At 44.6% G+C, this 25,698-nt stretch overlaps 2 protein-coding genes across 3 annotated transcripts in view; both read right to left on the bottom strand.

The window, feature by feature from the left end:
- Positions 1-8,640, bottom strand: part of arhgap46a (Rho GTPase activating protein 46a) — a 39,270-nt gene extending 30,630 nt beyond the window's left edge. For both annotated transcript variants that reach the window (XM_076268519.1, XM_076268520.1), the window contains exon 1: positions 8,520-8,640. In XM_076268519.1, coding sequence (XP_076124634.1) covers positions 8,520-8,533 — 14 coding nt within the window. In that variant the 5' untranslated portion in view covers positions 8,534-8,640. The remainder of the gene's footprint in view (positions 1-8,519) is intronic.
- A 2,366-nt stretch (positions 8,641-11,006) lies between these two features.
- sulf2a (sulfatase 2a) lies at positions 11,007-25,322 on the bottom strand. Its single transcript, XM_076267745.1, has 20 exons — positions 25,145-25,322; positions 22,362-22,601; positions 21,971-22,122; positions 20,978-21,147; positions 19,161-19,311; positions 18,814-18,989; positions 18,516-18,644; positions 18,296-18,352; positions 17,883-18,012; positions 16,013-16,211; positions 14,928-15,177; positions 14,414-14,510; positions 14,209-14,303; positions 14,057-14,116; positions 13,729-13,895; positions 13,252-13,394; positions 12,989-13,097; positions 12,734-12,767; positions 12,285-12,338; positions 11,007-11,037 (listed from the first exon to the last, which is right to left on the bottom strand). The coding sequence occupies exons 1-20, from the start codon at positions 25,320-25,322 to the stop codon at positions 11,007-11,009; spliced, it is 2,622 nt and encodes an 873-aa protein (XP_076123860.1).
- Between the last annotated feature and the right edge of the window lie 376 nt (positions 25,323-25,698).

Below are 25,698 nucleotides of genomic sequence, written 5' to 3'. Positions count from 1 at the left end.
CCCGTCAGAATCTTCTCATCCAAACGTCTCGGGCAAATGTGCGCGCAAGGCAAGCGCAAGGCTGCGAAGTGGTGGGCCAGGGTTCAAATCCGCAACCGCCGCTGCCCTTATAAAGGCACTCGCTCACTTCTCTGGGCTCACATGAGGGCTCAAAGTGTCGGATTCTTCTGCCCTACGAGAGCGGCATGCCATCTGGTAGAAATTACGGCAATAAAACAAAAATGGTGAAAATGATGGTATTGTGTGTTTATTCTCAAAATCTGACAAAAGCTTTGCTTCTCTTTCATGGGCACAAAGGGGCTTTTGTGGAACGTCTCGGGGGCAGGCAAGATATTTTCTCAACCTGAAAATTATTCCAGCGGCGAAGAAGAAAATACATTATATTAACTGGAATAACACCTCTGAAAATGGATAGCACACGACAGAGGGGCAGGCTAAATTGAGTCCCAAGAGACCACAAACACGCATGTAGACAACGTGCATATGAAGACAAACACACAATAAATATACAAAACACCCTCACACAGCGCTGCTTCCTTGAGCTTTGTGGGTCACACTGATGAAGAAATCCTTCATTATGTCCACAGCAAACTCAAACAGGCGTCTAATAATAACCTCCTATTCAATTCAGACCTTCACAGCAGCAAAAACAACTCGGGTGTTGTGATGCACTATTGTCTCAAAAATAACCCCTAGTGGCATGCTTCCCAGTAGAAAGGCAACAGTGCTGGATGGCTTTCTTTGAAAATGAGGTCAAAGCCTGACTTCATTCATATTCATTTAGATGTGCCTGCTTGGACAGAACTTTGACTAACAGCCAAATCAGTTTCAGAATATTCCATCTGTCAGGCCTGATATGAGACTATTTTTGTTTTTATTCTGATCTTAAACCCCCCCCAAAAAAAGAACAAAGTAGCAGGAAGTGATACTTGGACTGACACCTGGTAACTAGAGAAAGCAGTGTGAGAACATTCCAACTTCATCTTATGACAGCCGCAATGCTAAACACTTGAACAGGACAATGGTGAGTCCACACAAAGTGCACCAAACTGGAAAGCAGTGGCTCATGTTGCCCCGAGCCAACTCCTATGCTTCGTTCCTCCACGGCTCTCCTGTGCGGGCCATACGGGTATGGCTGGAAACTGGCCCGCCGAGGAGCTATTCTGAGACAGGCGCTTGACCCCACATCCCTTGAGAACGACGGCAAGGCAGTGTTTCAAAAAACAGGGGCGGCCATTCATCCAGCTAACCTAGTGTGTGCGCAGTCTGCAGGCCAAACGCTGCGGCTACACGCTGCCAAACACAGCTACCATATTTACAGACCTGCTATTTCCTGCCCGGGCCCTGAGAGACAAAAAACCCATTCTCCACGAAATTCTGGAATTAGACGTCAAAAATAAAAATGTAATTCAAAGGAGTGATATCCTTCCTGTGAGCACCTAGCCAGAGGAGGGTTAGAGGCGTGCGACCGAGCAACCGTCCATAGGTGTGGGCCCCAGGAAATGCCTACCTGAAAATAGCTGCGTCTGTTGACTTTAACACGTCCAGCCCCTGCAACTCTACCCCCTCACAAGCAACCGCTGTGCCTCTCGAGCTACTGCTAGTGTGAATGGGCTTTCTAAAAAAGGAAAAGCACTCTGGCAGTAGCAACAGGTCCCGACACATCAACCAACCAAACAAATCAAGTCAAAATAAGAAAATGCCATCTAACACAGAAACACAAACAAGTGTGCATACGTGCATGCGCGCGCACACACAAACACACACACACACACACACACACACACACACACACACACAAACACACATTGTGACCAAATGAAATTGGGGTTGGGGGCCAGAGGAGAGCACAGTGGCAGCTCGTTTGGACAGAAAACAAACTGCCGGCTGCACCTGTCACAGGAATTCTATAGCTCTATTGTGCACAGCCTCTCCTGTCATTCTTACAATACCAGGGAGAGGAGGTTACACACACACACACACACACACACACACACACACACACACACACACACACACACACACACACACACACACACACACACACTCACACACACACAGCCATCTGTGACATACGGTAACTTATACTGCATTTGTTTGTGTGTGTGCTTGTGTGTGTGTGTATGTGTGCATACTTTGTACTTGTGTGTGTGAGAGGCTTTGCATAAACACCTGAGACCCTGCATGAGCCTGCTTATCCAGACTGTCCACCAGCAGAATAGGATCTACCGTTCTTTGCCAAACAGACCATCAAGATAATACCACACAGGTTCCCCTGTTTGTTTGTAGGGTTCAATTATCTGTCCAGCTAGCCCACGCGAGGCAAGGAGAAGCTGGAGGAGGGGTCTGTAAATACAGCCGGTTTAATTTAGCTCGACACACTCACCCTGGGCTGGGGTGGCTATCAGGATGGGTGAACCTCGGTTTGGGATTCTTTGTGTTCAGTCCAGCACCGGCTTGAGCAAATCAGGCAACACCTGTCGCACGTCAGCGGGTACAGAGATAGATGGCCAATTAGCTAAAGTATGTCCAACAATCAGCCTGCCTGAGATCCTGGGCTTAGGTGGTGACAACAGGAAGGCAAGGCCAATGTGAAAGGCTGTGCCTCCAGTGCCTAAACCAGTGTAATAAGATATAAGTAAAGCTGAGGTCATTGCTTTCAACTCTTTCAATACTAATGGCAGTTGCCGCATGCAACATGCAACTTTGTCTTTTTCATGTGTTCATGCAAGATACAATATCAATATGCATGCAAAAAATATGAGCCATATTTGCAATATGAATACAAGAGCCATGTTTTTTTCTACAGCAGGATATGACTAAGCCAAATGCCAAAAACACATGGCCAAACTACAACAAGGACAAGACAACAACTGGACAACAGCGAGGCCTAATCCAATCTAACTCACGGCCCAGCCAGGAGCTGCTGGAAGTCTCAATTGTTCCGTTTGAATGGGCAGCTGCTCACCTGCTTTCCCAAATAGATTGTAACCTTGGGAACGCTGCAGTGTTCGGGCTGGTAGGGAACACGCAAGCCCAGATAAACACCGTCCCTGACCCTAGGGGCTGTTCTAAATACCCATGGAACGTTGGTGTCTCTGACAGAGGCATTTGGGCATTAGGGAAAGGTTAGTGGATGTAAGCAAGGTTAGCCTCATTGGGGAGGAGGGCACATGCTTTGTAAGTCACAGGAACTGGCACAGAAGTGCTCGGACATTCACAAGGGATTCCCACCTTCCTTTGGGTCAGCGAGGGAAGGCAGAGTGGTGGTGTGTGGGGGTGGGCCAGGGTGGTGTGAGTGTGTATGTATGTGTGTGTGTGTGTGTGTGTGTGTGTAAAATGGGGGGGGGGGGGGGGGTTTATTGGAGACACTTGCAGCTGCTGGTGCCTGTTGGACATGTCCCGCTTTCTCCAGCAGAAGTGCGAGCCAACACTGTATTCTGTTCTCCTTTTTTCAGGAGGGGAGAACATGCCAGGAATGATGGTGCTGGCCTTGTCTTCACAGATCAGGCACGGGGACGACGCTGGGAAGTGGCCGAGCGCCAGGAAAAAGGAAACGCACCAACATGAGGGACTACAGAGAGGAACCGAGAGAGAGAGAGAGAGAGAGAGAGAGAGAGAGAGAGAGAGAGAGAGAGAGGAGAGGAGAAAGAGAGAAACAATGCAAGACGAGAGAGTGCTGTTGTGTACAAGGCAGCCCTGAAAGAGCGGAAATGCGTTCAAGAGAGACGAAAGCGAGCAAAGGGCATGAGGGGCGGAGGAGTTGAAAGAGAATAAGAGAGAGCAGGGAGAGGAAAGAGGCCGTACGAAAGAGCACCAGGGCACCAGGGAGAAGTGATTGACAGCAACACCAAGGCCCCCATCCGTGTTCGAAAAGGCTCAGAATCCTCCACCCTGCTTCAGCTCCCCAACAGACACAGACAGGTGACATCCCAGACTAGAGTGAAACAGAAACACTCCGACTACTGTATATGGCAGCAAAGCCCTGAAGAGCATCCAACAGTGAAGTGCTGCCAAGCAGTAGGCTACAGCAGCAGCAGCCTGTAGCCTGCTGTAATCCAGTTTTAACGAGAACCTGATTGTATAGATGGATGAAGGTGCATAATGTCTGGATAGTGCCTGCAAATATCCAGACGGAAACCTAATAACTTGATTGATGGTTTCCCAGAGGATGCTATCCTCCAATGCCAAAAAATTATTTGGTCCGGAACACAAATCCATAAAATACCCCTCGCTAAAAGTCCACCACAACTGTGTGAATAATGCATCACACAACAGAGATGACACTATATGATCCTTCAGTTCCTTCCTTGGGGAATCATCTTACATAACTTCATTGAGTTCTGCTCTGATGAAGACCGACCCCCCCGCCCCCGCCAACACACAAAAAAAGAAGAACTATGAGAACTTTGTGATCATATGCATTACAATGTGTGCTCATAGCCCCCTGTGCTAATGGGTGGTGGATCTGAACAATAGGGCCCATTGTCAGCTCTACCATCAGACTCCATTCATCCGGAACAAACCCCCTCAACACAGTTCTCACTCTCTCAGGGCCCAGCCAACCAATCACAGCACCCCACAGGACCTGCGACCAGATGAGGGGTGTCTGTGGTAGGACAGTGGCATGGCGTCCACTAGGGTTGGGGAGCGTGAGTGTGTTTCAGGAGTGGCTGTACAAGGGACAGAGAAAATGAGAGAGAGATGAGCGAGTGAGACATAAAGAGAAAACAGGACTCAGACTACCCCCCAACCCCCATGCTGCGAACCCCCCCTCCCTCCCTCCACACACACACACCCTCGACCCCACCCCATTTCCCTCTGTGAGCCACCAACTCTCTCTATATAAAACCAGTTGACCTCATTGGGGATTGCTGTCTCAGCTACTGTATGGAGGCCATTGTCTCTGCTGCCCCAACGCGGGTGCTCTTCCTCTGTCCGTCCCGACTGCAGTGGCGGCTAATCGGCCTTTCTGGAAACTTCCACACACAGCCCCCACTGTGGTTGCAGAGTGCAAAGTGCATGCGTGTGTGTTTGTGTGTGTGTGTGTGTGTTTGTGTGCGTGCGTGTGCAGCTGAAAACTCAGGACAACAACTGTTCTAAAAAACAACAATAAATCGTCCTTTCTGTTGAGCAACAGCCACACCGCCGTCCCCGCTCGCGGCACATAAAACACACCCCTCCCTACTGCCACCCCCAAAACTGGGACAAACGGCACGTTGTAGGGTCAGGGTTAGTGGACATGAGGGAACATGTGTGCAAGACAGAAAGAATGACAGACAGTATGGAGAGATAGAGAGGGAGTTGGAGGGAAGATTGAGGGGACAGAAGGGCGGGAAGAGTGAACGCGGGATCCTCCTCACATTTCATCCATACAGAGCTCAAGAGCCTTCATCCGGTACACCAGCTGTCAGTGTTTGCAACAATGAGCCTCTTTCATGGATGAACGTCAATAATACAAACACAACCATCATAAAGTGATTACCGCTGACACTCCTGGCCTTGTGCAATTTGACTGACTGGATCAAACAAGTGCAGATTAACCAAACGTTTAGGCTAGATTTGCAATACGTTATTCATCATCATCATGTGGGTCAAGGACATGGAAAGAATGTGATCCCCCACCATCTGTTCCAAGGCAAGTTGCAAAAAGGTTAAAGCAGTACCTAAGTACCAAGCTCTGGCCCTTGCCTGCTTCACAGCTTCTCCCAGCCCAGGCAGACAGGATTCTCACTTCATCTACCTGGCAGATATCCTGTGTGGCAGTAGTGGTGTGACTAAAATCACCCCGAGGCTACAGATCGCTGGTTTGCATTTCAGGGTGAAGACCTGGGAGGTCAGAGGTCACCCACACGACCCTCGGAGACCCAGGATGTCTGAGCGTTCGCCATGGCGACGGGGGCAAACTGCCCGCGGAGTGACGGATGTTGTTGGTGTTCACAAGAAGCTTAGGGGAGGTCTAAGCGCGAGACGGCATAGAGATAATGGCTTCTATCAGGGGGGCCAAGGGTGTGGGGGCAGATTTAGGCATTAACCCCAACGTCCTGCACTGGAGGATGGGAAGGCCGGGTTGAGTTGGGGGAGGTGGAACGACAACTAAGCTCGCTACGCGCTAAGCATGGATACGAATAATCTATATCCTCCTTGCATTTCAAGTTGATATGATCCTTTAGCGTGTTACTGAAACACACAGACCTGAGTGGGGGGTTGTGATAAGAGTGGTAACTTTGTGGGGTTGTTGGGGAGGGTAGTGAAGGGAGGTGGCAGAAAGAGAAACGGACGCCAGAGAGAGTCAGAGTGACTCAGTTGCATGCAAAACAAAATCATCAAAGCAGGTTGGACACAGACACACACACACACACACACCACCTGAAGGCGTAAGAGCTCAGCCTAACTCCGCACATCTGGTACAACGCAGAGGAAATGGTAGAGACAAAGACAGAACAAATATGAGACACAGAAAGGAAGCGCCGAGCGGCAAGCAATAAATGTGTGAATCCGGAATCCAAGTCTTTAAGTCGTGTGAAAAGACCACTGGTACTGCTCTGCTCGCTCAGATGCACCATTCACTGGAGGCCACCCGCTCCCCCTCCTGCCCTCGACACAACAGAGAACTTTTTGCACCACAAACCCAACGAGACATGAAAGGACATCACTAAAGGCCCATCAAACACAGCCATCCTCAAAGCATTTGTCTGACTTCTAGCCTTTGTCACATTTGCCCTCAAAGGGCCCTCTCTCTCTCACTCAGTTGTTCACACACACACACACACACACACACAAACACACACACACTAGAACCAAGGTAGCAAAATCAACAGAGTAGCCCTTTTGTGAGCGAGCTATTGTACAACAAGCAACCATGTAAACAAGGGGGAAAACATCCTATGTCAAGTTCTGAGCAAAGGCTCCTGTCCCAACCATGCTGCAATGTGCAATGTCTGATAAAACAAAGTGCAAGTGAGCTTATTAAGTCCCCTAACTTAGAGTGCCTCATGTGAACACACTTTACTAAAAGGAACTTGTTGTTCACAACTATTCTTAGCCAGCAGGGTACACTTTGGGTAAAAAGCACTAATTCACTTCCCACCCATCATTGTATCTGTGGTTTATTTAGCTCCTCTAATTTAATGAGCCTCTGAATGGAGCTCCTTCAAATTTCATCTCAGTTCCACTCAGAGTCCACTACGCTGTCAAATCCTGTCACTTCATAGCACCCACTGGTCATAGATATCACAGCATTAGTACAGGTATTCAATCTGAGGTCAAACAGAACCACACTGGAGAGAAGGATTTGTTAAAGTGACCACATATTAATATGCAGACTAAGGATTTGGACTGTACTGTGCCGACAGATACCAGATACCACTACAGCAAGATAGGACAAAACTTTGCTCTAAACCTTGATGACATTTGACTGTAGAATTTCCAGAGGAACCCAATAAGTTGACTTAATAGGGCTCTGGTCAAGGCTCTTCGTATAGTGGGCTCAACAAATGGAACATTTGTTTCTCACTCATGTTACAACTCTGTGAACCACAACAAAGACAATTCGCGAATCAGTTCAAGGGAGCCTGAGAGGAAGCTAGTAATTAAACGCAACCCCACAACCTAACTAATATTTCCCAGGATGCAAATAATGGCCTCTGTTGTGTTTGAAGCTCGGAAGCTCTGGTGGTTCGTTCGAAATACGCAGTAGTCTATGGCCCACTGCAAAGGCGCTGGTGATACTGTAACGTTAAGCTAAGTTTATCATCCCTATACCGCACAGAATTCAACCAAACCTTAACTCCTGGACAACTGGCAATTTGATGTCGCAGGGGACTGTAAGTTAAAGTAAAGCATTCAAACAATCAAACCAAAATCAGGTTATTAACTCTACCAAGAAATACTAGTTAGATCTAGTAGCAGCTAATAGTAGGCCTACGTTACAGTTAACCCAAGCCAAGGTTCAACATTCGAACTGTTTACTAACTCCAAAGATTCTTTGCTAACAACTTTTTTGACAAGGTTCCAAAAAATAGACTGTATCAAGAAGGTTTCAAATAGAATATGCTAATTCCCAGCCAACGTAATGTTAGACCTCAAAGTTGGTACCGTAAAACGTCTTAACGTAATTCAGTTGAGGTTAAGTTAACCATGTTTCTTTAACTGACATGCACTGGCATCCAACTTAACCTCTCATTTCAATGAATGAATGACGGAGGAGCGCGCTAAAATGAAGGAAAACTGGAAAGGTAGCTAACGTTTACCTAGTCGTGGACAAATTCAAAACACTTTTAAAAAATCGCATTCGCTGTACTTTGTTTTACAGTGTTGTTTTCCCCAATTCCGAAATTAACGTTAGTGGGTAACGTTGCATACGCTAACTCCTGACCAGGAATGCTATGGTTGCAGGGGCTCGCCGTTGATAACCATATGAATCTAAACCGCCAAACATGAGACCTGTAGAGTGGGCATGTAGCCTACGTAAAGTTCCCACATCATGTATCTGAAACATTTCAATAAAAAATAATTACCTTGTCCCGGCCATCTCCCTTACATCGTACGCAAAAAACTCCAGTAGAAAATTTGAAGTAAGGAAAGTTTTTCTCCGTGTCGGACGTCCTGTGTGAGCACGCGAGTCGGCAGCGATGTGTGTTGGGGATCCAGTCTCCGCCTTAGCACGTGAGACTAGGGACTGTCGGGTGTCCATCGCCCGCATCCCCCGCCCCCTCTGAGTACTTAGGCTACCTTCTCACTGGAATCTGTCTGTATAACAAGCCAGTGTCCTTGGTCGTACATTTTCATTCATTAACACTATCTATGCGACAACACAATTTTCCATTATATCTAACTCAATGATGAACGGCATCCCCCCGCATACTGTGCAGTGTATCAGAGCGTTTGATGCCTAGTGCGAATGTGCGTGCTTTACCGCAATATTGCGGAATTTTGAAAAACAGAGACACCTGCTGGTAGCCACACTCTTGTACGTTTACAACACTAAATACTGTGGATGTGTTAAATTTAGGTGCATCATGAAGCAAATATATTACCTACTCCATCGGTGAACATTATGGTAATAATATTAAAGGAAAATAGCAATAAACACATGGGAGACTCAGATTAGAAAATAGGCATAATGGAATTACTTACTTTATTTACTATCAGCATTCCCTGTTACAACAAATGGAGCATCTAATACTGTACACACATGGCAACATAGTTTTGTATGACTCACTCATCACACATTGTCATGCTATTTTTTCATGTATTGTTCAAAGACAAATCTAGTATGTTATTCAAATGCTCTTGAAAAAAAAGACATTCAGACAGAGCATCAATTATTTTGGGTAATCTAAATGAACACACTCACTGATTCACGTTAGATATACATACATTATTGACCTTGAGAGGTCAAGACCTACATTTATATTGTGTAAAAAATACCAAAACATTTACATGGATTGCACAATTCAACATCAATTCAAAGACATATACTGTACATCATGTTGTTCATTTATTTGTTTTGAAAAGATCTTCCCAGAGAGCAGCTTACCTTGGAAGAGATCTGCCCCAGTGCTGGCCCTAATCTGACGTGGAATCAGATGCAGATCTGTCCCAAAGTCAGCAGCAGTCTAGGCCTTTACCACCCTATAGCACCACCCATGTTTGGTGACGTTGATGCTATCATCTAACATGTGAAATCATGTCAGCATTGACAGAAAGGTTAAATCGACGTGGCCACTGTACACAGGTCTTTCAAGGAAAGATGGCTGGATGTCTCAGATGAAAACACAAAACAGGCCCCACAGCATGGGCACAAGGTTAAGAATTGGCCATGCAACCTGTGAACGGATGCAGAGCTACCAGTGTGAGACCATCTTCCCCGGATGCTTCGAAACAGCGTCACGCTCCTCCATCCATTCATCATCTGCAACGCAGTGAGACTGAATGTCCGACAAAAGTCCTTGCGCAAGCCCTGCTCATGGGGAGATGTTGGATGGCTGCTTAGAGGCAGCTCTTCCTTCCGTGGGCCTCCAAACAGTCTTCTGAATAAGTTTCCAGATGTGTTGATGCACTCAAAGAGGGGAACACGTTGTATTCTTCACAGTGGTATGCTCAAAGATATTTTGATAGTGGGGAGATTCTAGCCAAACCACAGAGGACAAAAAGGTTGTAAATGATACACTGATGTCTGATCATTTATAGTGGAGAAGCTAAAAACACCAACACAGTGTTAAAGACCGAAATGAGACCTGTTTTTACATTCCTGTACAGAGGTGAATAAAGAGTCTCTCTCCATACCATTCACAGTAGTTCAGTTTTAAGTCCATGCTAGAGTATCTACAGTAAAAAATACACAAAATGACACATGGTCAACTTCAGAGTGGAATTTTGGCACCTCATCGGTGTCTTAATGTCAATGAAAATAGCCAGTGTTCTGAACCGTAACCACAAAAGTGCTCTTCAGATGGAAATGGCTTGCTGAGGAGGTCATAGAGTGGAGATAATAAAGAGACAGTCATTTAGGAAAGCAAAATAATTGTTGCTTCACAGAGAGAATAAAAGTATATCCTGAAATGTTTATGACTGATGACAGAATAATACAATTAAAAGAAGACTGTGTGTGTGTGTCTGTCTTTCTGTCTGTCTGTCTCTGTGTGTGTGTGCGTGTATGTGTGTGTGTTTGTGTGCATATGCGCTTGCATGTGTGTCTGCATGTGTTTTTGTCGTTGTATGAAAAAAACATCAGAGAATAGAGAAGCTGTTCCTGTCCATGTTGTGTGGGGCCCCAGTGCTGTCTAGTGGCAGTGCAGTTGGAAGAGCAACAGCTTCGCCCAAACTATGAGGCTCCTGGCAATCAGCTCCGATGCGGTATGGCGTAGTGGTGGCGGTGGTGGTGGTGGTGGGGGGGTGGGAGGGGGGGTTATGTATGTGTTTGGGCGGGGTCCTCATCTGTTCACCCATCCGTCCTTATTCTTCACCACTGACTTGTTATGAGCGAAGAGACGGGGGTGTGGTTAACCCACCCATCCTTCCCAAATTTGACCCCTGGATTAAGGAGAAGAAAAGGGACAACAAGTAAATTGGGATTGTGCACACAGGATAGAGACATGTTTCATTCAGTCAGTGGCGACAGTGATAAGCCATGATGAGAAATGCCACCATCATCTCTAAGATTCAGTGTGCATACTTGTTTCAGAAATTATCCTTACAGGGAAGCTACAGTGGGCACGAAGCAGTCTTCTAAAACTATTTTTACATTCTGTGACCAGAGGGCTTCAGTTGTGGACCCAGTGTAGCCCAGGCCGCAGAGTTTTGGTGTGAACAAGCAGTACATCTTTTCTCACTCTCTTTCTGTTTATACAACAGAGGGTTTAATTTCTGCTCCACGGTTGGCGTATTTTGCTGGACTATGTGAAAGAAAGCCTACATTTGTTGACATGATAAACGATCACAAACAGTAAATTTATGAACGATAGTGAAAGATGATTCTAATTAGATGTGGCAGATGATGGAAAGGAAACGAGAAGCTACAGAGAGAGACAAGAGGAGCGGAAGGAAGAAGTGACCATTGAATGAGGGAGAGGAGGAGAGGAACGACACACACAGTCCCCATTGTATTCTCTCACCACATTTTCTATTCTTGGAGCCCCGAAGCCTCGGAGTTTAATCTTTCCCAGAGAAGAGATCAGATACACACAGCCCCACCCTGCCAGGCCATGGGAAACTCAACAGCTTCCTTTCACACTTTTGCACAAAACTCCTAAATGTGGCTAAATCATATGACTGCAACGCTACAGGCTGAAATAGGGCAAGACACCTCACAGACAAAATTATATTGTGTTTGTGTCTAACTTGGGCACTAACTTTTGTTGAAATAAGTTTTGCTAATCAAAATTAGAGGTATCTATAAACATATATTCTTCTAGTTTCCTGAACATGGATCATGTCTAGTCCTAGACTAAAAGCTTTTTTCAGTGGAGATTTATTTTAGTCTTGGACTAAGCTTAAGTCATGTATAGGAAACTGGCCCATTGTTGGTAATCCTTCAAGAGAGGTTCTCAGTGAGCTGCATTCAGTGAGCCTTTCTACATGATGTTCCTGCTTGAACGTGTCATGGAAGTGCCCTTCTCAAATCAGCCCCTTCCCAGGGAGAGAGGCAGGGGGTATGGAGGCTTTGGGAGCAGCATGCAGGGAAGCCATCTGATGGAGGGATGGGATGATGGACACACAGGGTGATTGGCGGGGATCTGGAGGGAATGCGAGGACAGCAGATGGACACGCCACAAACTCACATGGATTTGGACGTCTGTTTCTTCAATTTTGGCCTCTTTCGACGGTGAAGCGGCCTGAAGCATGCAAGGGGCACACCCACGACCACATGCACACACACAAACACACAGAGATATACAAATAGACAAACAAACAAACACATACAGATAAACATACACACACACACACACAAATACACACACAGCAGTAACAAGCAGTTAAGGCCAATCCCTCTTTAAAGCATTGGAAATAAGAGCTTCTCACAAAAGATAGCTTTATTTCATTTTCATTTGCAGAAACAATACTGCCCATGCAAATAAATGTATTACTAAATTAGGCAAGTACATTTTACAGACAAGACAAAATTGTATTAACACCTACAGTTACAAAAATGATCAAATCAATCTTTCATAGACTTGAGCTGAGAAAGCTATTTGATCTGTAGTGTAAGATGAAAACAACGGTACTGTACCTGTATTCTTTGACATAGCTGCGTTCTTTCACACCTGTAAGAGAGGTAATATGAAAACCTTGTTGTAAAGTAAAATGCTTGTGTGTGTGTGTGTGTGTGTGTGTGTGTGTGTTTGAGGTTGGGTGGTCATGGGGTGCATGTCAGTAGTTGAATGTGGCTGAAGTAGTGTGTCTGGGGTGAGCATACACGCAGAAGGGTGTGATATACTTGATTTGGCTGATGTGTGCATGGATACGAGAGACGGGGATGCAGTACCTGTCTCCTGGTTGCACTGTTTGTGGCCTCTGCAGCCGCGTAGCTTGGCGAGCTGGAGATGCATTTGGTTGAGTGCCTGCCTATCCAGCATGCTCACTGCATTAATCAACTGCACAGACAAGCACACAGATACACTCATTCAGGTTAGATACATTGGCCATTGTCTATTTTTAGGAAATAAGTAAATGTGTTTTTCACCCTCCTTGGAGTGGCAGGACTGTTAATATATATTCCATATATAAATACATTCTACATATGGGTACCTGATATGGGTCTGTGTTAAGATCAAAGTACTCCAGGAATCCCGTGGCATATTCACAGAAAATGAAGTTATGAGTGTCATTTATGGTCCTCAGACAGGAGTATGTGTTGTTGTTGGCACTGGTGCAGGCACAAAATGGACCCACTGCAGATTTAGGAGAGAGAGGAAGAATGTTCACACTTTAATACTATGTTAATGCCTCATGGGAAATTATCCATTCCTGTACTCATATTCACATACAATTTGAAAACTTTCCAAAGCAATGCAGAGTTGGGTTTTAAACATTTCAAGTCATAAACATATTCATTGTCATGTCTTTTTCATGGTGTTATATAACTCAGTAAGGACTTAGCCTGAACTCTTGAGCACACATGAAAAAAAGTTATATCCACACAGTACTGCCAGAGAGGTCCCTGGGTAGCAGTAATACAGTAGTAATTGGATTAACAGAGGCTGACATGTAGATGCAGTATCTCACTTGTCCAGAAGGGGGCTGTCTGCCAGTGTTGGTTGTCGTGGGTAAAGCAGGTGAGGCCGGGCATGCTGCAGGTGTCATGGTTACGCAGGCGCTTCAGCAGCTTCCGCAATTTCTTCCGGCGCTTCTGGTCCTTCAGGATCCACTGCTTCTTATCCTTAGAGGCCGCTCTGGGATGGGAGGAAGAAGAGGAAGAGGAGGAGGAAATGAAATCATCCAGGAACTTGGGTGGCTTTGAATGGGTTGCTTGCTAGTGTTATGATTTGGTATTTTTTCTGGAAATAATAATAATAATAGACACACACACAAATACACAGACACACACACTTACCTCAGAGACTGCAGACGTCCTGATTTTAGGCGGAACATTCCCTTGTATTGAGCCTGATACCTAACACACACACAAACAGACACACACACAGGCAGTGACATAACTATAAACCAGACTACCATCACACTCCTCTCATCCTCCAGCACACTTACATGTCCTTGTCGCAGTTGCACTCCTTCGGCCGGGCTTTCTTCAGGTGGCCTTTCACCTCCCGCAGGTTCTTTATCTTAGTCTGCAGAGTCTCAATCTAAACATGTACACATAGTGTGCAGTCATTAGGAGGACAAATATTCACCCAGCTAACCTAGTTGACCTAGTTTTTGATGATCTTTCAGTGGTAACTGTAGTCATCCGTACCTCGTGTTCAATGTGGAGTTTATGGTCTTTCCAGGCCTGCAGTGATTTGTACAAGCCGCCATCACAACTCACTGTGTCATTCATTAATATGGAGCACCTGGATAAAAAAAAAAATACAACCCCTACTTAAGCATGCATCTTTGTATTGTAGATCATTATGACTACTGGCTGTTAGCTGTGATGACCCTAAAAACCAACAAATGTAGTCCAAGTAGCCATACTTGATGAATATTCACATTCACATTTTGGTGGACTGAGACAGGAAAATCAAAACACAACCCCATATTCAACCTAATTATTTTGTGTTAAGACTTTGTTCCAAGCTCCATATTTCAGTCATATTTTGATGCCTCAAATGAGCATTCCAGAATACACATTATTGTCCCATTTTTAGCTAGTGCTAGTAAATCATTAGCCTATTTCTGTACAACGCCTGGTGGGAAAGCGTTCCAATTAGCTCTACATATTTGTACATCCAAAGTACAACTGTAGCCTGCTGCTGCTGCTACAGTACCTGTAGGTGACTTTGAGGGCTGCAGCTGGGGAGAGGCTGTTCCCAGTCGAGGGTGAGGCAGTGCTGTCACCCATCCCACTGAAGCCCTCTTCCTCCTCCTGCTGGGCTAACACGGCCCTCCTGCTGGTGTTCTTCAGGCCCACGGGCCGGTAGCCCTCCTCCAGGTCCAGAGTGTACTGGTTGGTGTCCCACTGGAGCGGAACCGAGCGGGCCCAGCGGTTCCGAGCCAGACTCTTCCGGGCCTTGATCTCTGTCTCAGAGAAAAAACTAAGGTGAAGTCAAAGCAGTAGACTATGTGGTATGTTAGCATGAACTGCACCCATTTCTAAACAGGAAACACAATGTTCTATTTGAGCAATTCTAAAATTGTTTGATCTGATCCTTAAAAAAGTAACTTCTCCATATATGCCTACACTATGTTTTTCCTGAGAAGCAATGAGGTTAAGTTTGCTGTGTCATTTCTCCCACTCCACTTACTCGGCTTAGTCTCCCACCGGCCTAAGCAATTTGAATCAGTGGATATTTTATGATCCCCTTGGATTTGCCATTTGTACATGTAGTCAAGAGCATCACAACAAAGCAAAAACAAAGCAAAGCAAATATTTAAAATAAAAGACTTGATTTGAACATACAAAGCATGCTTTAAGCATAATACACCACTAGATGCCAGTAAATCACTTTTCGTCAGTGTGATTACAGACACATCTGCTGATTTCCATGCAAACCTGACTTCAGTTTTGAATGAATTCACAGTGTTTAGTACATTCCAAGCAAATTTGTTTAAGGCATTATTGCTGCTATTAACAGCCAGTTTTGTGTTTTGTTCCTCCTTAGTTCTTCTGAGTAAGTCTCAGAAAATGACTTAGAACTTATAACAAAATGTAGCGTCTACTCATTCCCACTTGGTGGCAGCACTTTACAATTATTTTGACAGCAGGTGCGTGCGTGCTCGTTACTTAGCTCTTTGGTAAACAATAAATTCTTATTTGCTTCGAAGTTAGCATCCTAGAGAGGAACACTCTGCTGCTAAGATAAACTAATCAACATTGCTCTCATGGCATTTTAAACTCAGGACCAGCACTCACTTCGTTTGGTGAGCAGCTTCTTCTTCTTGACTGTTGGTGAGGGGTCACAGTCGCAGCCATCAGAAGGGATGGAGGGACTGTAGATATTAGCGGTGCGGCTAGCCAGCAGACCCTGAGCACGGGGCGAGTACATACCAACAATCCCCTTACACTTAAACAGTCTCATCATGCCGGCGCTGTCCTCTAAACACTGCCACTTCTGTGGGGGTGAACAGAAAGACGGAGAAAGGGTGAGAGAGAGAATGAAAATAAAAGAGAAGAATGTAGAGGAGAAACCATCGTTGCATATGAGAGTCATCTTGCTGCAGCCTGTAATAAGGTATACTGAACATCCAACAGAGTTGGCATTTTTACATTCTGTGTAGGCCAGGGCCGTAGTCACCATAGACATTGAGGGGGACGTGTCCCCCCCAATATTCAAATATGACCAAAATGTCCCCCCCAATATTCGGACATAGAAAAATAAAGAAAGAATAAAGCGCTATACTAGGCCTACAGGAAACCAACACATATCTGAAATGTAATCAAACGTAAATAACGCACAAATTAGTGACCTATGGTTCCAGAGTAGCCTACACCCTGAGTGGTTTGTCCTGGTGATTTTCCGTTTTTCGTTAGTGGCGTGCGCTATAAAAATCTTCAATTTAGCCTACTGCACCCTACTGCGGTGAGGTAGGGCTGTCAACAATATCGCAAAAGCTACCGGTACAATTTTCACAAAACTTCTTGGAAAGGTGTAGCACAGGCTAAAGAAATCCCATACATGTTTGGAGCCGATCAGACTGAAAGGGAACATTTTCCATATTGTAGCCTATTCTCGCAATGATAGCGAAAGTGAAACGTTTTATTTTAAATGATGAAGTTGTGCAAGCCTGTGTCATTTCTTTCACGTGTTTCAACATAAATAATGCATTCATATGCTAGTAGTAATGCCAGAAATTACCGTGTATAGGCCTCTTAGAAATGATTGTTGCATCTTGCATATTATTTAGATGCACACTCAATCGTGCATCCATGCAGGCAAAACGTGATCAAATGTGGCGACGTTTACAATACGTGATAGCCTACAGTTAATGTGAATCGCGGACAATAACCAAAGAAAGGAATTTGCACCTCCATTCACCAATTAAAGCCTGTAGTAGGCCTAGTGTTTCTACATGTTGGCACAAAACGTCATTTCTGTCAGAAGCCAGTCTATAATGCATACAGGGGTAACATGAGATGAGTCAGACAGAAGAGGGGCCTGTCTTAGTAGCCTATTCCTGAATCCTGTCCCTTTCAAACTATGTTAAAATTGTGTGATTAGCCGCCAGCATAATAAAATCTAAATTAAAAGACAAAATCTTATTAGCCTCCAAACCTATGAGTCTAAGCCTTAGTTTAAAAAAATCTTCAGGTGTAAGTAATACGTCAAAGAACCACATTCTGTGTAATATAGAGTCACGGTGGACCAGTGAAGTTGCTTCTTCTCCACCCTTCTCTTTTCACAAAACTCACGCGGGCATCTGTGTCCGTCAAAAGTTTGGAATAACCTAATTGACTGACCTAACTAAAGACACTTGCTTGTGATTTTTAATAACATTTTTGCATGGTAGGAAATGTATTGAAATTCTGTTTGGGGGTCCCTCAGACCACACCACAGATTTGGTCCCCCCCAATGTTGACATCATGACTACGGCCTTGGTGTAGGCCTACCATAAGCATGTAGCAGCCATGTAGGCTATTCATGTCCATGTTGACTATAGCTTATACTTGTGTACAGGATGGTATACAGTATTGTACAACTCTGTGTGTGTGTGTGTGTGTGTGTGCGCGCGCGCGCGTGTGTGCCCGTGTACCCCTTAAGTGTATACTTTGCAGTTGTACCCACCTGCCCTGGTTGTTCACATGCCGTTTGGTACTCTGCTCGCTGGCACAGGTCTCTCACGCGCTGGTACTTGGGCAGGAAGTTCTCCTCCTGGGCCACCTCCTTCCCATCAGCCAGCTTGTGCAGTGGCTTCCTGTCAGCCATCAGAGGTAAGCCGAGGATAAACATGCCGTTAATTATAAAAGGCAAGGAGAATACATGCTGCTTGAACAGATGTGAAAGCCGTGAAACGCTGCTGCCACCTTCCAAAACCCTACTCTCACACACAATCAATCATGACAAAATTACTGGACAGAATTAACCCACTGCCAATTTATTACAAGACTAGACAATGATTATATCCATTTCAGCATTTTGGCAATTGCACTGAAAAGGCATGATGCGGGCTACACCTAAGGCAGATGCAATATGATTACCCTCTCTCCAGCAAGAAGGAGTCTCTCCATATTTTTCTGTTCTTGTTGAACTGGAACCTGGACAGATAAGGGAGGATTCAGTGTGTTCCCAAAATGATGCAGTTCGTAGTATTTATGTTGTGCCAGAAAAGAACGTGTGTGTATTTTGTGTGTGTATGTGGCTGTGTAAAGGTTTTTTTGCACGTATGTGTCCTTATGTGTTTGTATGCATGCCTCTTACCTGTTAACAGGTCTCTCCGTATCAAGAAGCTTCAGGATGGACTTGCCGTCCATGTCAGCTGGAATATCTACCCCAGCCATGTCCAGCAGAGTTGGCGCCAAGTCAATGTTCAGAACAATGTGTGGGTTTCTGTGAATGCAAGAGGTAAAAAACACCCCAATAGGTAATGATATAGAGACAGACACATAACAGATGACAGACGACTCTTCCAGTGTGTATTTTATAATGCACTCATCGTTATATGGTATTATAGGCGACAATGGCAAGTGACCGTCCTTAGCTTGGTTGAGTAACTTACATGGCACCTGCCTCCACGTGAGGACCTCTGATGTAGAAGGGCACACGGATGTCAAACTCATAGGGCATGGACTTCCCCTTGACCAGCCCAAACTGGCCAATGTGATAGCCATGGTCCGACATGTAGATCAGGTAGGTGTTGTCCAGCTCTCCGGTCTCCACCAGCATGTTGTACACCTTGGAAACACAAGCAGGGATTTTGTCTCTCTTCACAGCACATTATGAATGTACTGTAGGCTCAATTACTTTGCTTTCCTCTGCTTTTGTAAAAGATAAGCATTGGCGTGTGTGCGTGTGTGTGTGTGTGTGTGTTGTTTGTGTTGTTTGTGTTGGAGCATGCATCCTCACTTTTTCCACACAGTCATCCACAGACAGCAGGGTTTGCAGACGCCTCCTCTGCAGCATGTTGGTGAACTGCATGTGCACCGGCTTCATGGGGCCGGTGTAGCGCAGGATCCAGTGCTTATCTGGGTTAGGCGCATAGTTATAGCTGGGGGTTCTGAGGAGGAAGGGGCACACTTTTACAACAACAACAAAAATTGAAGAGAGCAGATCCCAAAGATACAGTACTGACAAAATGTCTCACCCCAAAAGGTCAATGCTTGTCTTTTGGGCAGAACCATATGTTGGCTGAAGTGGCTCAGCATATTGGTTTTCAACAGAGTGAAAAATGTTTGCAAGAACACAGAATCTGTCCGTGTAATAATATCCACATTGTAGATGCTGACTGGCTCCCACATCGAGAATAAGGATGCAAAGAAGGCTAACCCCTGTGCCGACCTCCATATTTTAGAATATTTTAGTATTTAAAAAGTATGTCTCTTTGAATTATTTCTGACCAAAATGCTGCTAGAGAATGTGCTCTTCCATTACATTACCATGCACATTATCCAGCCTTAGGAAAGGTGCAACCTCCATCACCCTGTGAAAATTAGCATGATGTTCTCACCATTAATTATACACGCCCCAACACAAAGAGCGGTGTTAAGGTTTCAGCTTTTGAAGATGGTGTTCACTGCATAATTACCCACAAATTTAAAAAAGTAAGCTATTTTTGGTGAATACAGATTGCTTTGCATTGTACTTTATTGTATTGCATTGGCCCCTGATAAATATAATGAAATGAAATAAGGAACAATCCACTGTAAGAAGAGATTACTGTTGTCTGTAATTACATATCATTTTACATTATAATTGGCCACCCTCTTTTCCAATTACTGGTTCAGCTAGATTGTTTCATGTAATACATTTAGATTCAAAGGCCTATTCATATTATCCTGCCGTACCAACAGCCTTGATTAATTCCCGGCGTGCACTATGGGACAGTTTAATCAATAATTAAAAATTGCCCAATAAGAACTTAGTCATTTCATATCACCATCGCTTAATATCGCCCGACATCTCGAAGGACAAACCATATTAAACATTTGAAAGTCATCGATTGCGTGTGCAGGAAAGCTTGAATCAATAATGATGGAAGCTGCTGCATTAGCAAGCTTGGGCTTCTGGGTTTCTGGCAGATGTTAACGAGGACCTTGCAGTAATTAGCCCATGGCTGTGCCTGTAGGGACGGCTAAGATGCTAACGCCACAATCTGCACAGGCAGCTGGTGGATAAGCTAAGCTTACTGCGCCTCATTGTAAGATTGGCAAATTTGCGCCACAATGCTAAATCATTAAAGTTAATAAGGCAAAAGGAAACAAAATGCAATTATGGGAGACAATGCACTGGCAACATGTGTTGCTAATAAGCTTTTGTGATTGTGATTGTGCTGGATTGTTTTGTGGGGGAGATAGGCAGAGAGAGATGAAGGGAGTAAGAGTTAATTGTGAAAGCCCTGTTGAATCTCTCTGGGGGCCAAAGTGCATATTTGCCATAATATACTGGCAAGCAAACTAGTTCAATCCTCGTTCCCAACTGCTACGAGACATAAAAGACTGACGCTTTTATTGAGTGTCTCAGAGCGAGTCTCACTGTTATGCCATTGTATTGATGACAAACACGACTGGTGCCAGCTGTGTGTGTGTTTGTGTGTGTGTGTGTGTTAGAGAGAGAAAAATATGTTTTTGTGGCTATGTGTGCAGTGCATGTGTTTATATACTGTGTGTGTGTGTGTGTGTGTGTGTGTGTGTGTGTGTGTGTGTGTGTGTGTGTGTGTGTCTCACATGTGCTGGGAGGCGTTGGGGAATGCGCTGCTGTACTGCGGGGCCGCGTCCTCTGGACCGTGTGGAGCTACGTGGCTTAGCACCATCATGACGGGCCGGTTGGGGAAAATCCTCTTGGACGTGCGGAAGTAGTTGACGCTCTCATTGGTGATGATGTCTGTGAGATAATCCTACAGCAAACATCATAAACTAAGTGTTACATCTCAGTTGATTGTACCTGTACAGAAATTGACATAGCTGTGTTGTGTTGTGTGAGCTGATTGCTGTCCGGACATAGATAGATAGAAAACCCTGGCCTTGATTGCACAAATAATCTTTACAGTCTTAATAAGATGGTTAAGAAAATAGTCTATGCAACAACCACTTGCCAAACACTTTATTAAGTCCTTCCACATACCAAAAAGCAGTTATGCTTAAAAGTAAAATGTGTTCCCCTGTGTATGCCAGTGGCCCTCTTTTTAACTGATTTCAGTTGCACCTCTTTTGTAACTGGGTCTTCAGCATTTTCCTCAGCTCATGCTGTTTTTGTCTTTGCACAGATGAGTAAACAGTGCCTTTCCAAAAAGTGCAAGAAAGCATGATGAGTCAAGCGAAGGCAGGGAAATGGAGAATTTGTCGATATAGCTGGTGTTAAAATAGCTCTGTGTTTTGAAAGCTGTGTTCTAACTCCCTCTCAGTGGACAGGAGTCTGACAGGCGGAACAGGATGAAATGCAGGTTTAGGTTGGTAGGGATACCTCAGCCCAACTCTCCTTTAAAAAACTGCATCAGAGGAGAGTCAACGAGTATTTGTGATATGAATGCATTGCAAAAATGTTACGGCCAAAATATTGATGTTTAAAGGAGGTAGAGGAACCACTATCGCACCCAGCAAACAATTTTAGAGAAAAAATATATTTAAACTTGTGGACTGTAGTCATATGTCTAAAAAGGTAATGTCTTAAATGAAATAACTTAGAAAGAACCAGTAAAGAGAAGGGGTTTAGTATTGTACCTTGGGGTACTCTGTGCCGTGCTTTTCACGAATGCCATTTCTGCAGAGAGTGTAGTTGTAGAAACGGGAGTTCTTCACCAGTGCCAACCACTCTCTCCATCCGGGGGGCACATAGGAGCCATTATACTCATTCAGATATTTCCCAAAGAAGGCTGATGGATCAAAAGTGTAAAAGTAAGATTCTGGGCATTGTCATTTTTTTTAAGTAATACGTCTTGACTAGGCGATGGCAGTTTGATGGTAGAGCTTACCTACTCACTTTAATATTGAATTCTATAATTATGCTACTGCTCCGTGGTTCACTCAAATAACTTTTCTAACAACTACATTGAAATGTAATCACTTAAATGAATGGCATTCCCGGTCATTCGTGTATCTCAGTCAAGTGTACCTGTCCTGTAGCCGGAGTTGTTCAGGTGCACAGCAAAGGTGTGTGGTTCATGGTGAGCCTGCCAGGAGGGGGAGGAACAGTTCTCGTTGTTGGTGTAGGTGTGGTGGTTGTGCACGTACTTTCCCGTAAGGATGGACGACCGCGATGGGCAGCACATGGGTGTGGTGGAAAACGCGTTGGAGAAGTGGGTCCCGCCCTGCACCATGATCTTACGAGTCTTATTCATGGCCTGCATGGAGCCTGGGACAGAGAGAAAGAGAGAGAGAGAGAGAAAGAGCGGAAAGAATACTTAGGGCCAGATGTACTAACGATTTTGCACCCACTTCAGGCGTATTTGTTTCGCAACGTGCGTGTAAAATCATTGCGCGGTATGTACAAACAGGCCGCAATGATGTAAAAGCGCAAACTGCCTGACGCGGGAGCTGAAAGTGGCAGATTGCGTTTTTCATGTCATACATATGCATTCATGGGAGGATCCAGGGGAAAGTGGGAGTTTAGTGTAAAAAGATGGGAGGGGAAGAGTAAATAGTGCCTAATTATGTATTCCGCGGTATGTACAAAGACTGCTCCTGAAAGCGCACGTCTATTCTATGCCTAAATACTTCCGCCTTGTAAAAGCAGGTGTTAATCCAAATTGCAGTTCAATGCGTCAATAAGAGAACCTTTCAAAGACAACAGAATCGCTATTTAGAGCACCAGTTTTGTAAGTCTTTGTACTATCAAAAGCAACATTAACTTTCGTTGGCCTTTCGAATGTCTTACTTTCACTTTCACGTCATACACTTAAACTTTCCTACTTGCTAGATTTGACCAATCTTCCATAGCCTACGTGCACAAGTAGTTTGAGTAGAACTACTGATCTTCATTATCTCCCTGTTTGTTGACATCTTATCATGTATGGTATTATTTCATGATCGGTAAACGTTTGATTCTTTTTAATGTTTTTATCAGTTAACTTCATTCAATTGCGCTTGTATGTAGGCGCTGGCATTCAGTTGTGGATGTTCGTAAATTGCGTTTATGGGCGGCGAAAGGCAGAGAAAGGCGCAGTTTACACTAAGGATTGAACGATTGATAAATACGACGGAAACTTGGGTCTGACAACTTTTGAAATCTGAGGTTTGTCCATGACGCTGATAACGCTATGTTCACAAATGTACATACATCTGGCCCTTAGTGTTCAGCAGTGAGAAATTTGATTAGTTATTCAATTCACAGTCCTTTTCCAATTTTATGTATGCATTTTGTATTCTGTGTGTTCTGAATTTTTGATGCATTTTGCATTCTACACTGAAAAAGAGAATGAGGGAGGATTGGAAGAAAAAGCCTTGGAAAAAGGAAGGAGTAGAGAGAGAGAGAAAGAGAGAGGAAGCGAGACCTCTCTCTCCAGTGTGGTCCCATTCAGCCCCTGTCCACTGGCCTATTCAGCTACCGATTGTTCGCTGTAACAAATGCTTGACCATAAATTCACGAGGGTGAAGAAGAGGCACTCCTCTCTGCTGGTCAGACCAGCATAAAGACCATCTGTGGGGCTTTTGTGGGGCCACTTCAGGGCAATAAGGTCTCAAGGGCTTGAAATCAAATGGTCCGTCAAATAATGGGGCGGGCAATGGTCCTTAATGTAGAGTGCACATTTACACATGCAGACACATGCTATGATGTGAGCTTTGAAATGTGTGATTCAAAGTTTTATTTATTGTTGAGCTTTCATTGACCTTTTTTCTAAAGAATTAACTAAAGTTTGAATTGAAACATGACACTGACATTCCCCTTTTTCTAGTTCAAGCAGTGAATCCCAAGTGGCTGTTTCCCGTTTTTAAATGTTTAAAAACAGAAAAGACACAAAAAATTGTTCAGTACGCAGTCAGTGTTGTTCAACGTAATAGAGCTCAAATGTAGCCAAATGGGATTGTTTTAAAGTCATCTTTTTATCTAAAGGTGAATGCACACCTAGCTGTAGGTAAAGGAAAAGCATGCAGTGCAGACTGTTAAATCTTGTTGGGTCACTTTGTGTTGCCTGTGTGAGCAGGAAAAAGTTTACTATGCATACAGCAACAACTGCCCACCGTCAACCAGCACATCTTCTATATTCCGCTACTAGTGCAATAGGCCTATCAGGGTGCAGATAAACAAAATGTAAACAAAGCAGTGCTGACTTACCACTTACCACCACTTACCACCAATTTCCACACTGCCCTTACTCTTTGACAGTGCATAATATATCTACTTCTAATCAACAATATTACAAATGACATTGGCATTGTCAGTCCTGGGTGTTTTGGTTGAGGAGGGGTTGAGGAGAAAAAAGATGAAACTGTTATAAAATCCAGGCATCCAGAGGGAAATCGCTAAATACCAGGATTGTATCTCCTTGTGATGGGAATATCTTATAATTACACTGTGCTTCTTAGCAATAATAAGCTGGCTAAACAGCTAATTAGTGCAACCCTTTTCCCGATGGCCGGTTCAATCTGTTCAAAGTGTTGATGCGGCCCTAAACTAGTCGACGGAGGTCCATCAGTGTTTGTTTGTTTTTTTAAGTATATTTTGTGGGCTTTTTTGCCTTTATTTGGACAGGACAGTAAAAAGTGACAGGAAGTAAGTGGGAGAGAGAGATGGGGTGAGAATCGGGAAATGACCGCAGGTCGGATTCGAACCTTGGTCCCCGTGGGCACTCGGACCCGTACATGGTACGGGCACTGTAGCCTGCTGCGCACACTGCCGTGATTGGAGCTATGGATGCCTATCGACCAACCAGACGTTATTAGACACTGTTGGCTTACCCAGCTCAATGTCCTGATCATCAGTGAGAATGAGGATGATGTTGGGTCGGACATTTCGCCGATCCCGCTGTGGTCGTGACTTCCACCTCTGCGTGCTGAGGTACGACGACCCCTCGGCAATAAAGAGGAGGCCAATGAGGAGGAAGAGGGGGCTGGTGGACAGGCGACACCCTGCCATGGCTCAGGCCTGCGGTGCAGTGTGGTCCCTCCTCCAATCAGCTGTGGTCTGGTCTGCTGACTGACTTGATGTCACTGCACCTGGGTCAACACACAACAGTACACACGTGATCAGAGGCTACACTTAACTGCTTGCTCAAGTATCTGAGGCAAAGATGCAACCCCTGGACAGTCCATCTTCAGCAATCCCAACCCAATATGCTGGGACATCACAGGAGCACAACTGTATGGTTTATCATAATGGAGACCCATATCAACATCCTCTGTTATAGTACTAAAATACAAGTACACATCATAATCAACAGTTTGTTGGATCTAGTCCGTTCTACTATATATTTTAGTTACCAGAACATTCTGAGATTTAGAATCATCCAAGA

This window comes from Alosa pseudoharengus, unplaced genomic scaffold (assembly GCF_046254945.1).
Source record: "Alosa pseudoharengus isolate Yale_2024_CS ecotype anadromous, Long Island Sound unplaced genomic scaffold, YU_APseudo_1.1 YU_APseudo_1.1_scf_5, whole genome shotgun sequence".
In the NCBI taxonomy this organism is placed as follows: Eukaryota; Metazoa; Chordata; class Actinopteri; order Clupeiformes; family Clupeidae; genus Alosa; species Alosa pseudoharengus.
This window is presented reverse-complemented; position numbering and strand designations above follow the sequence as displayed.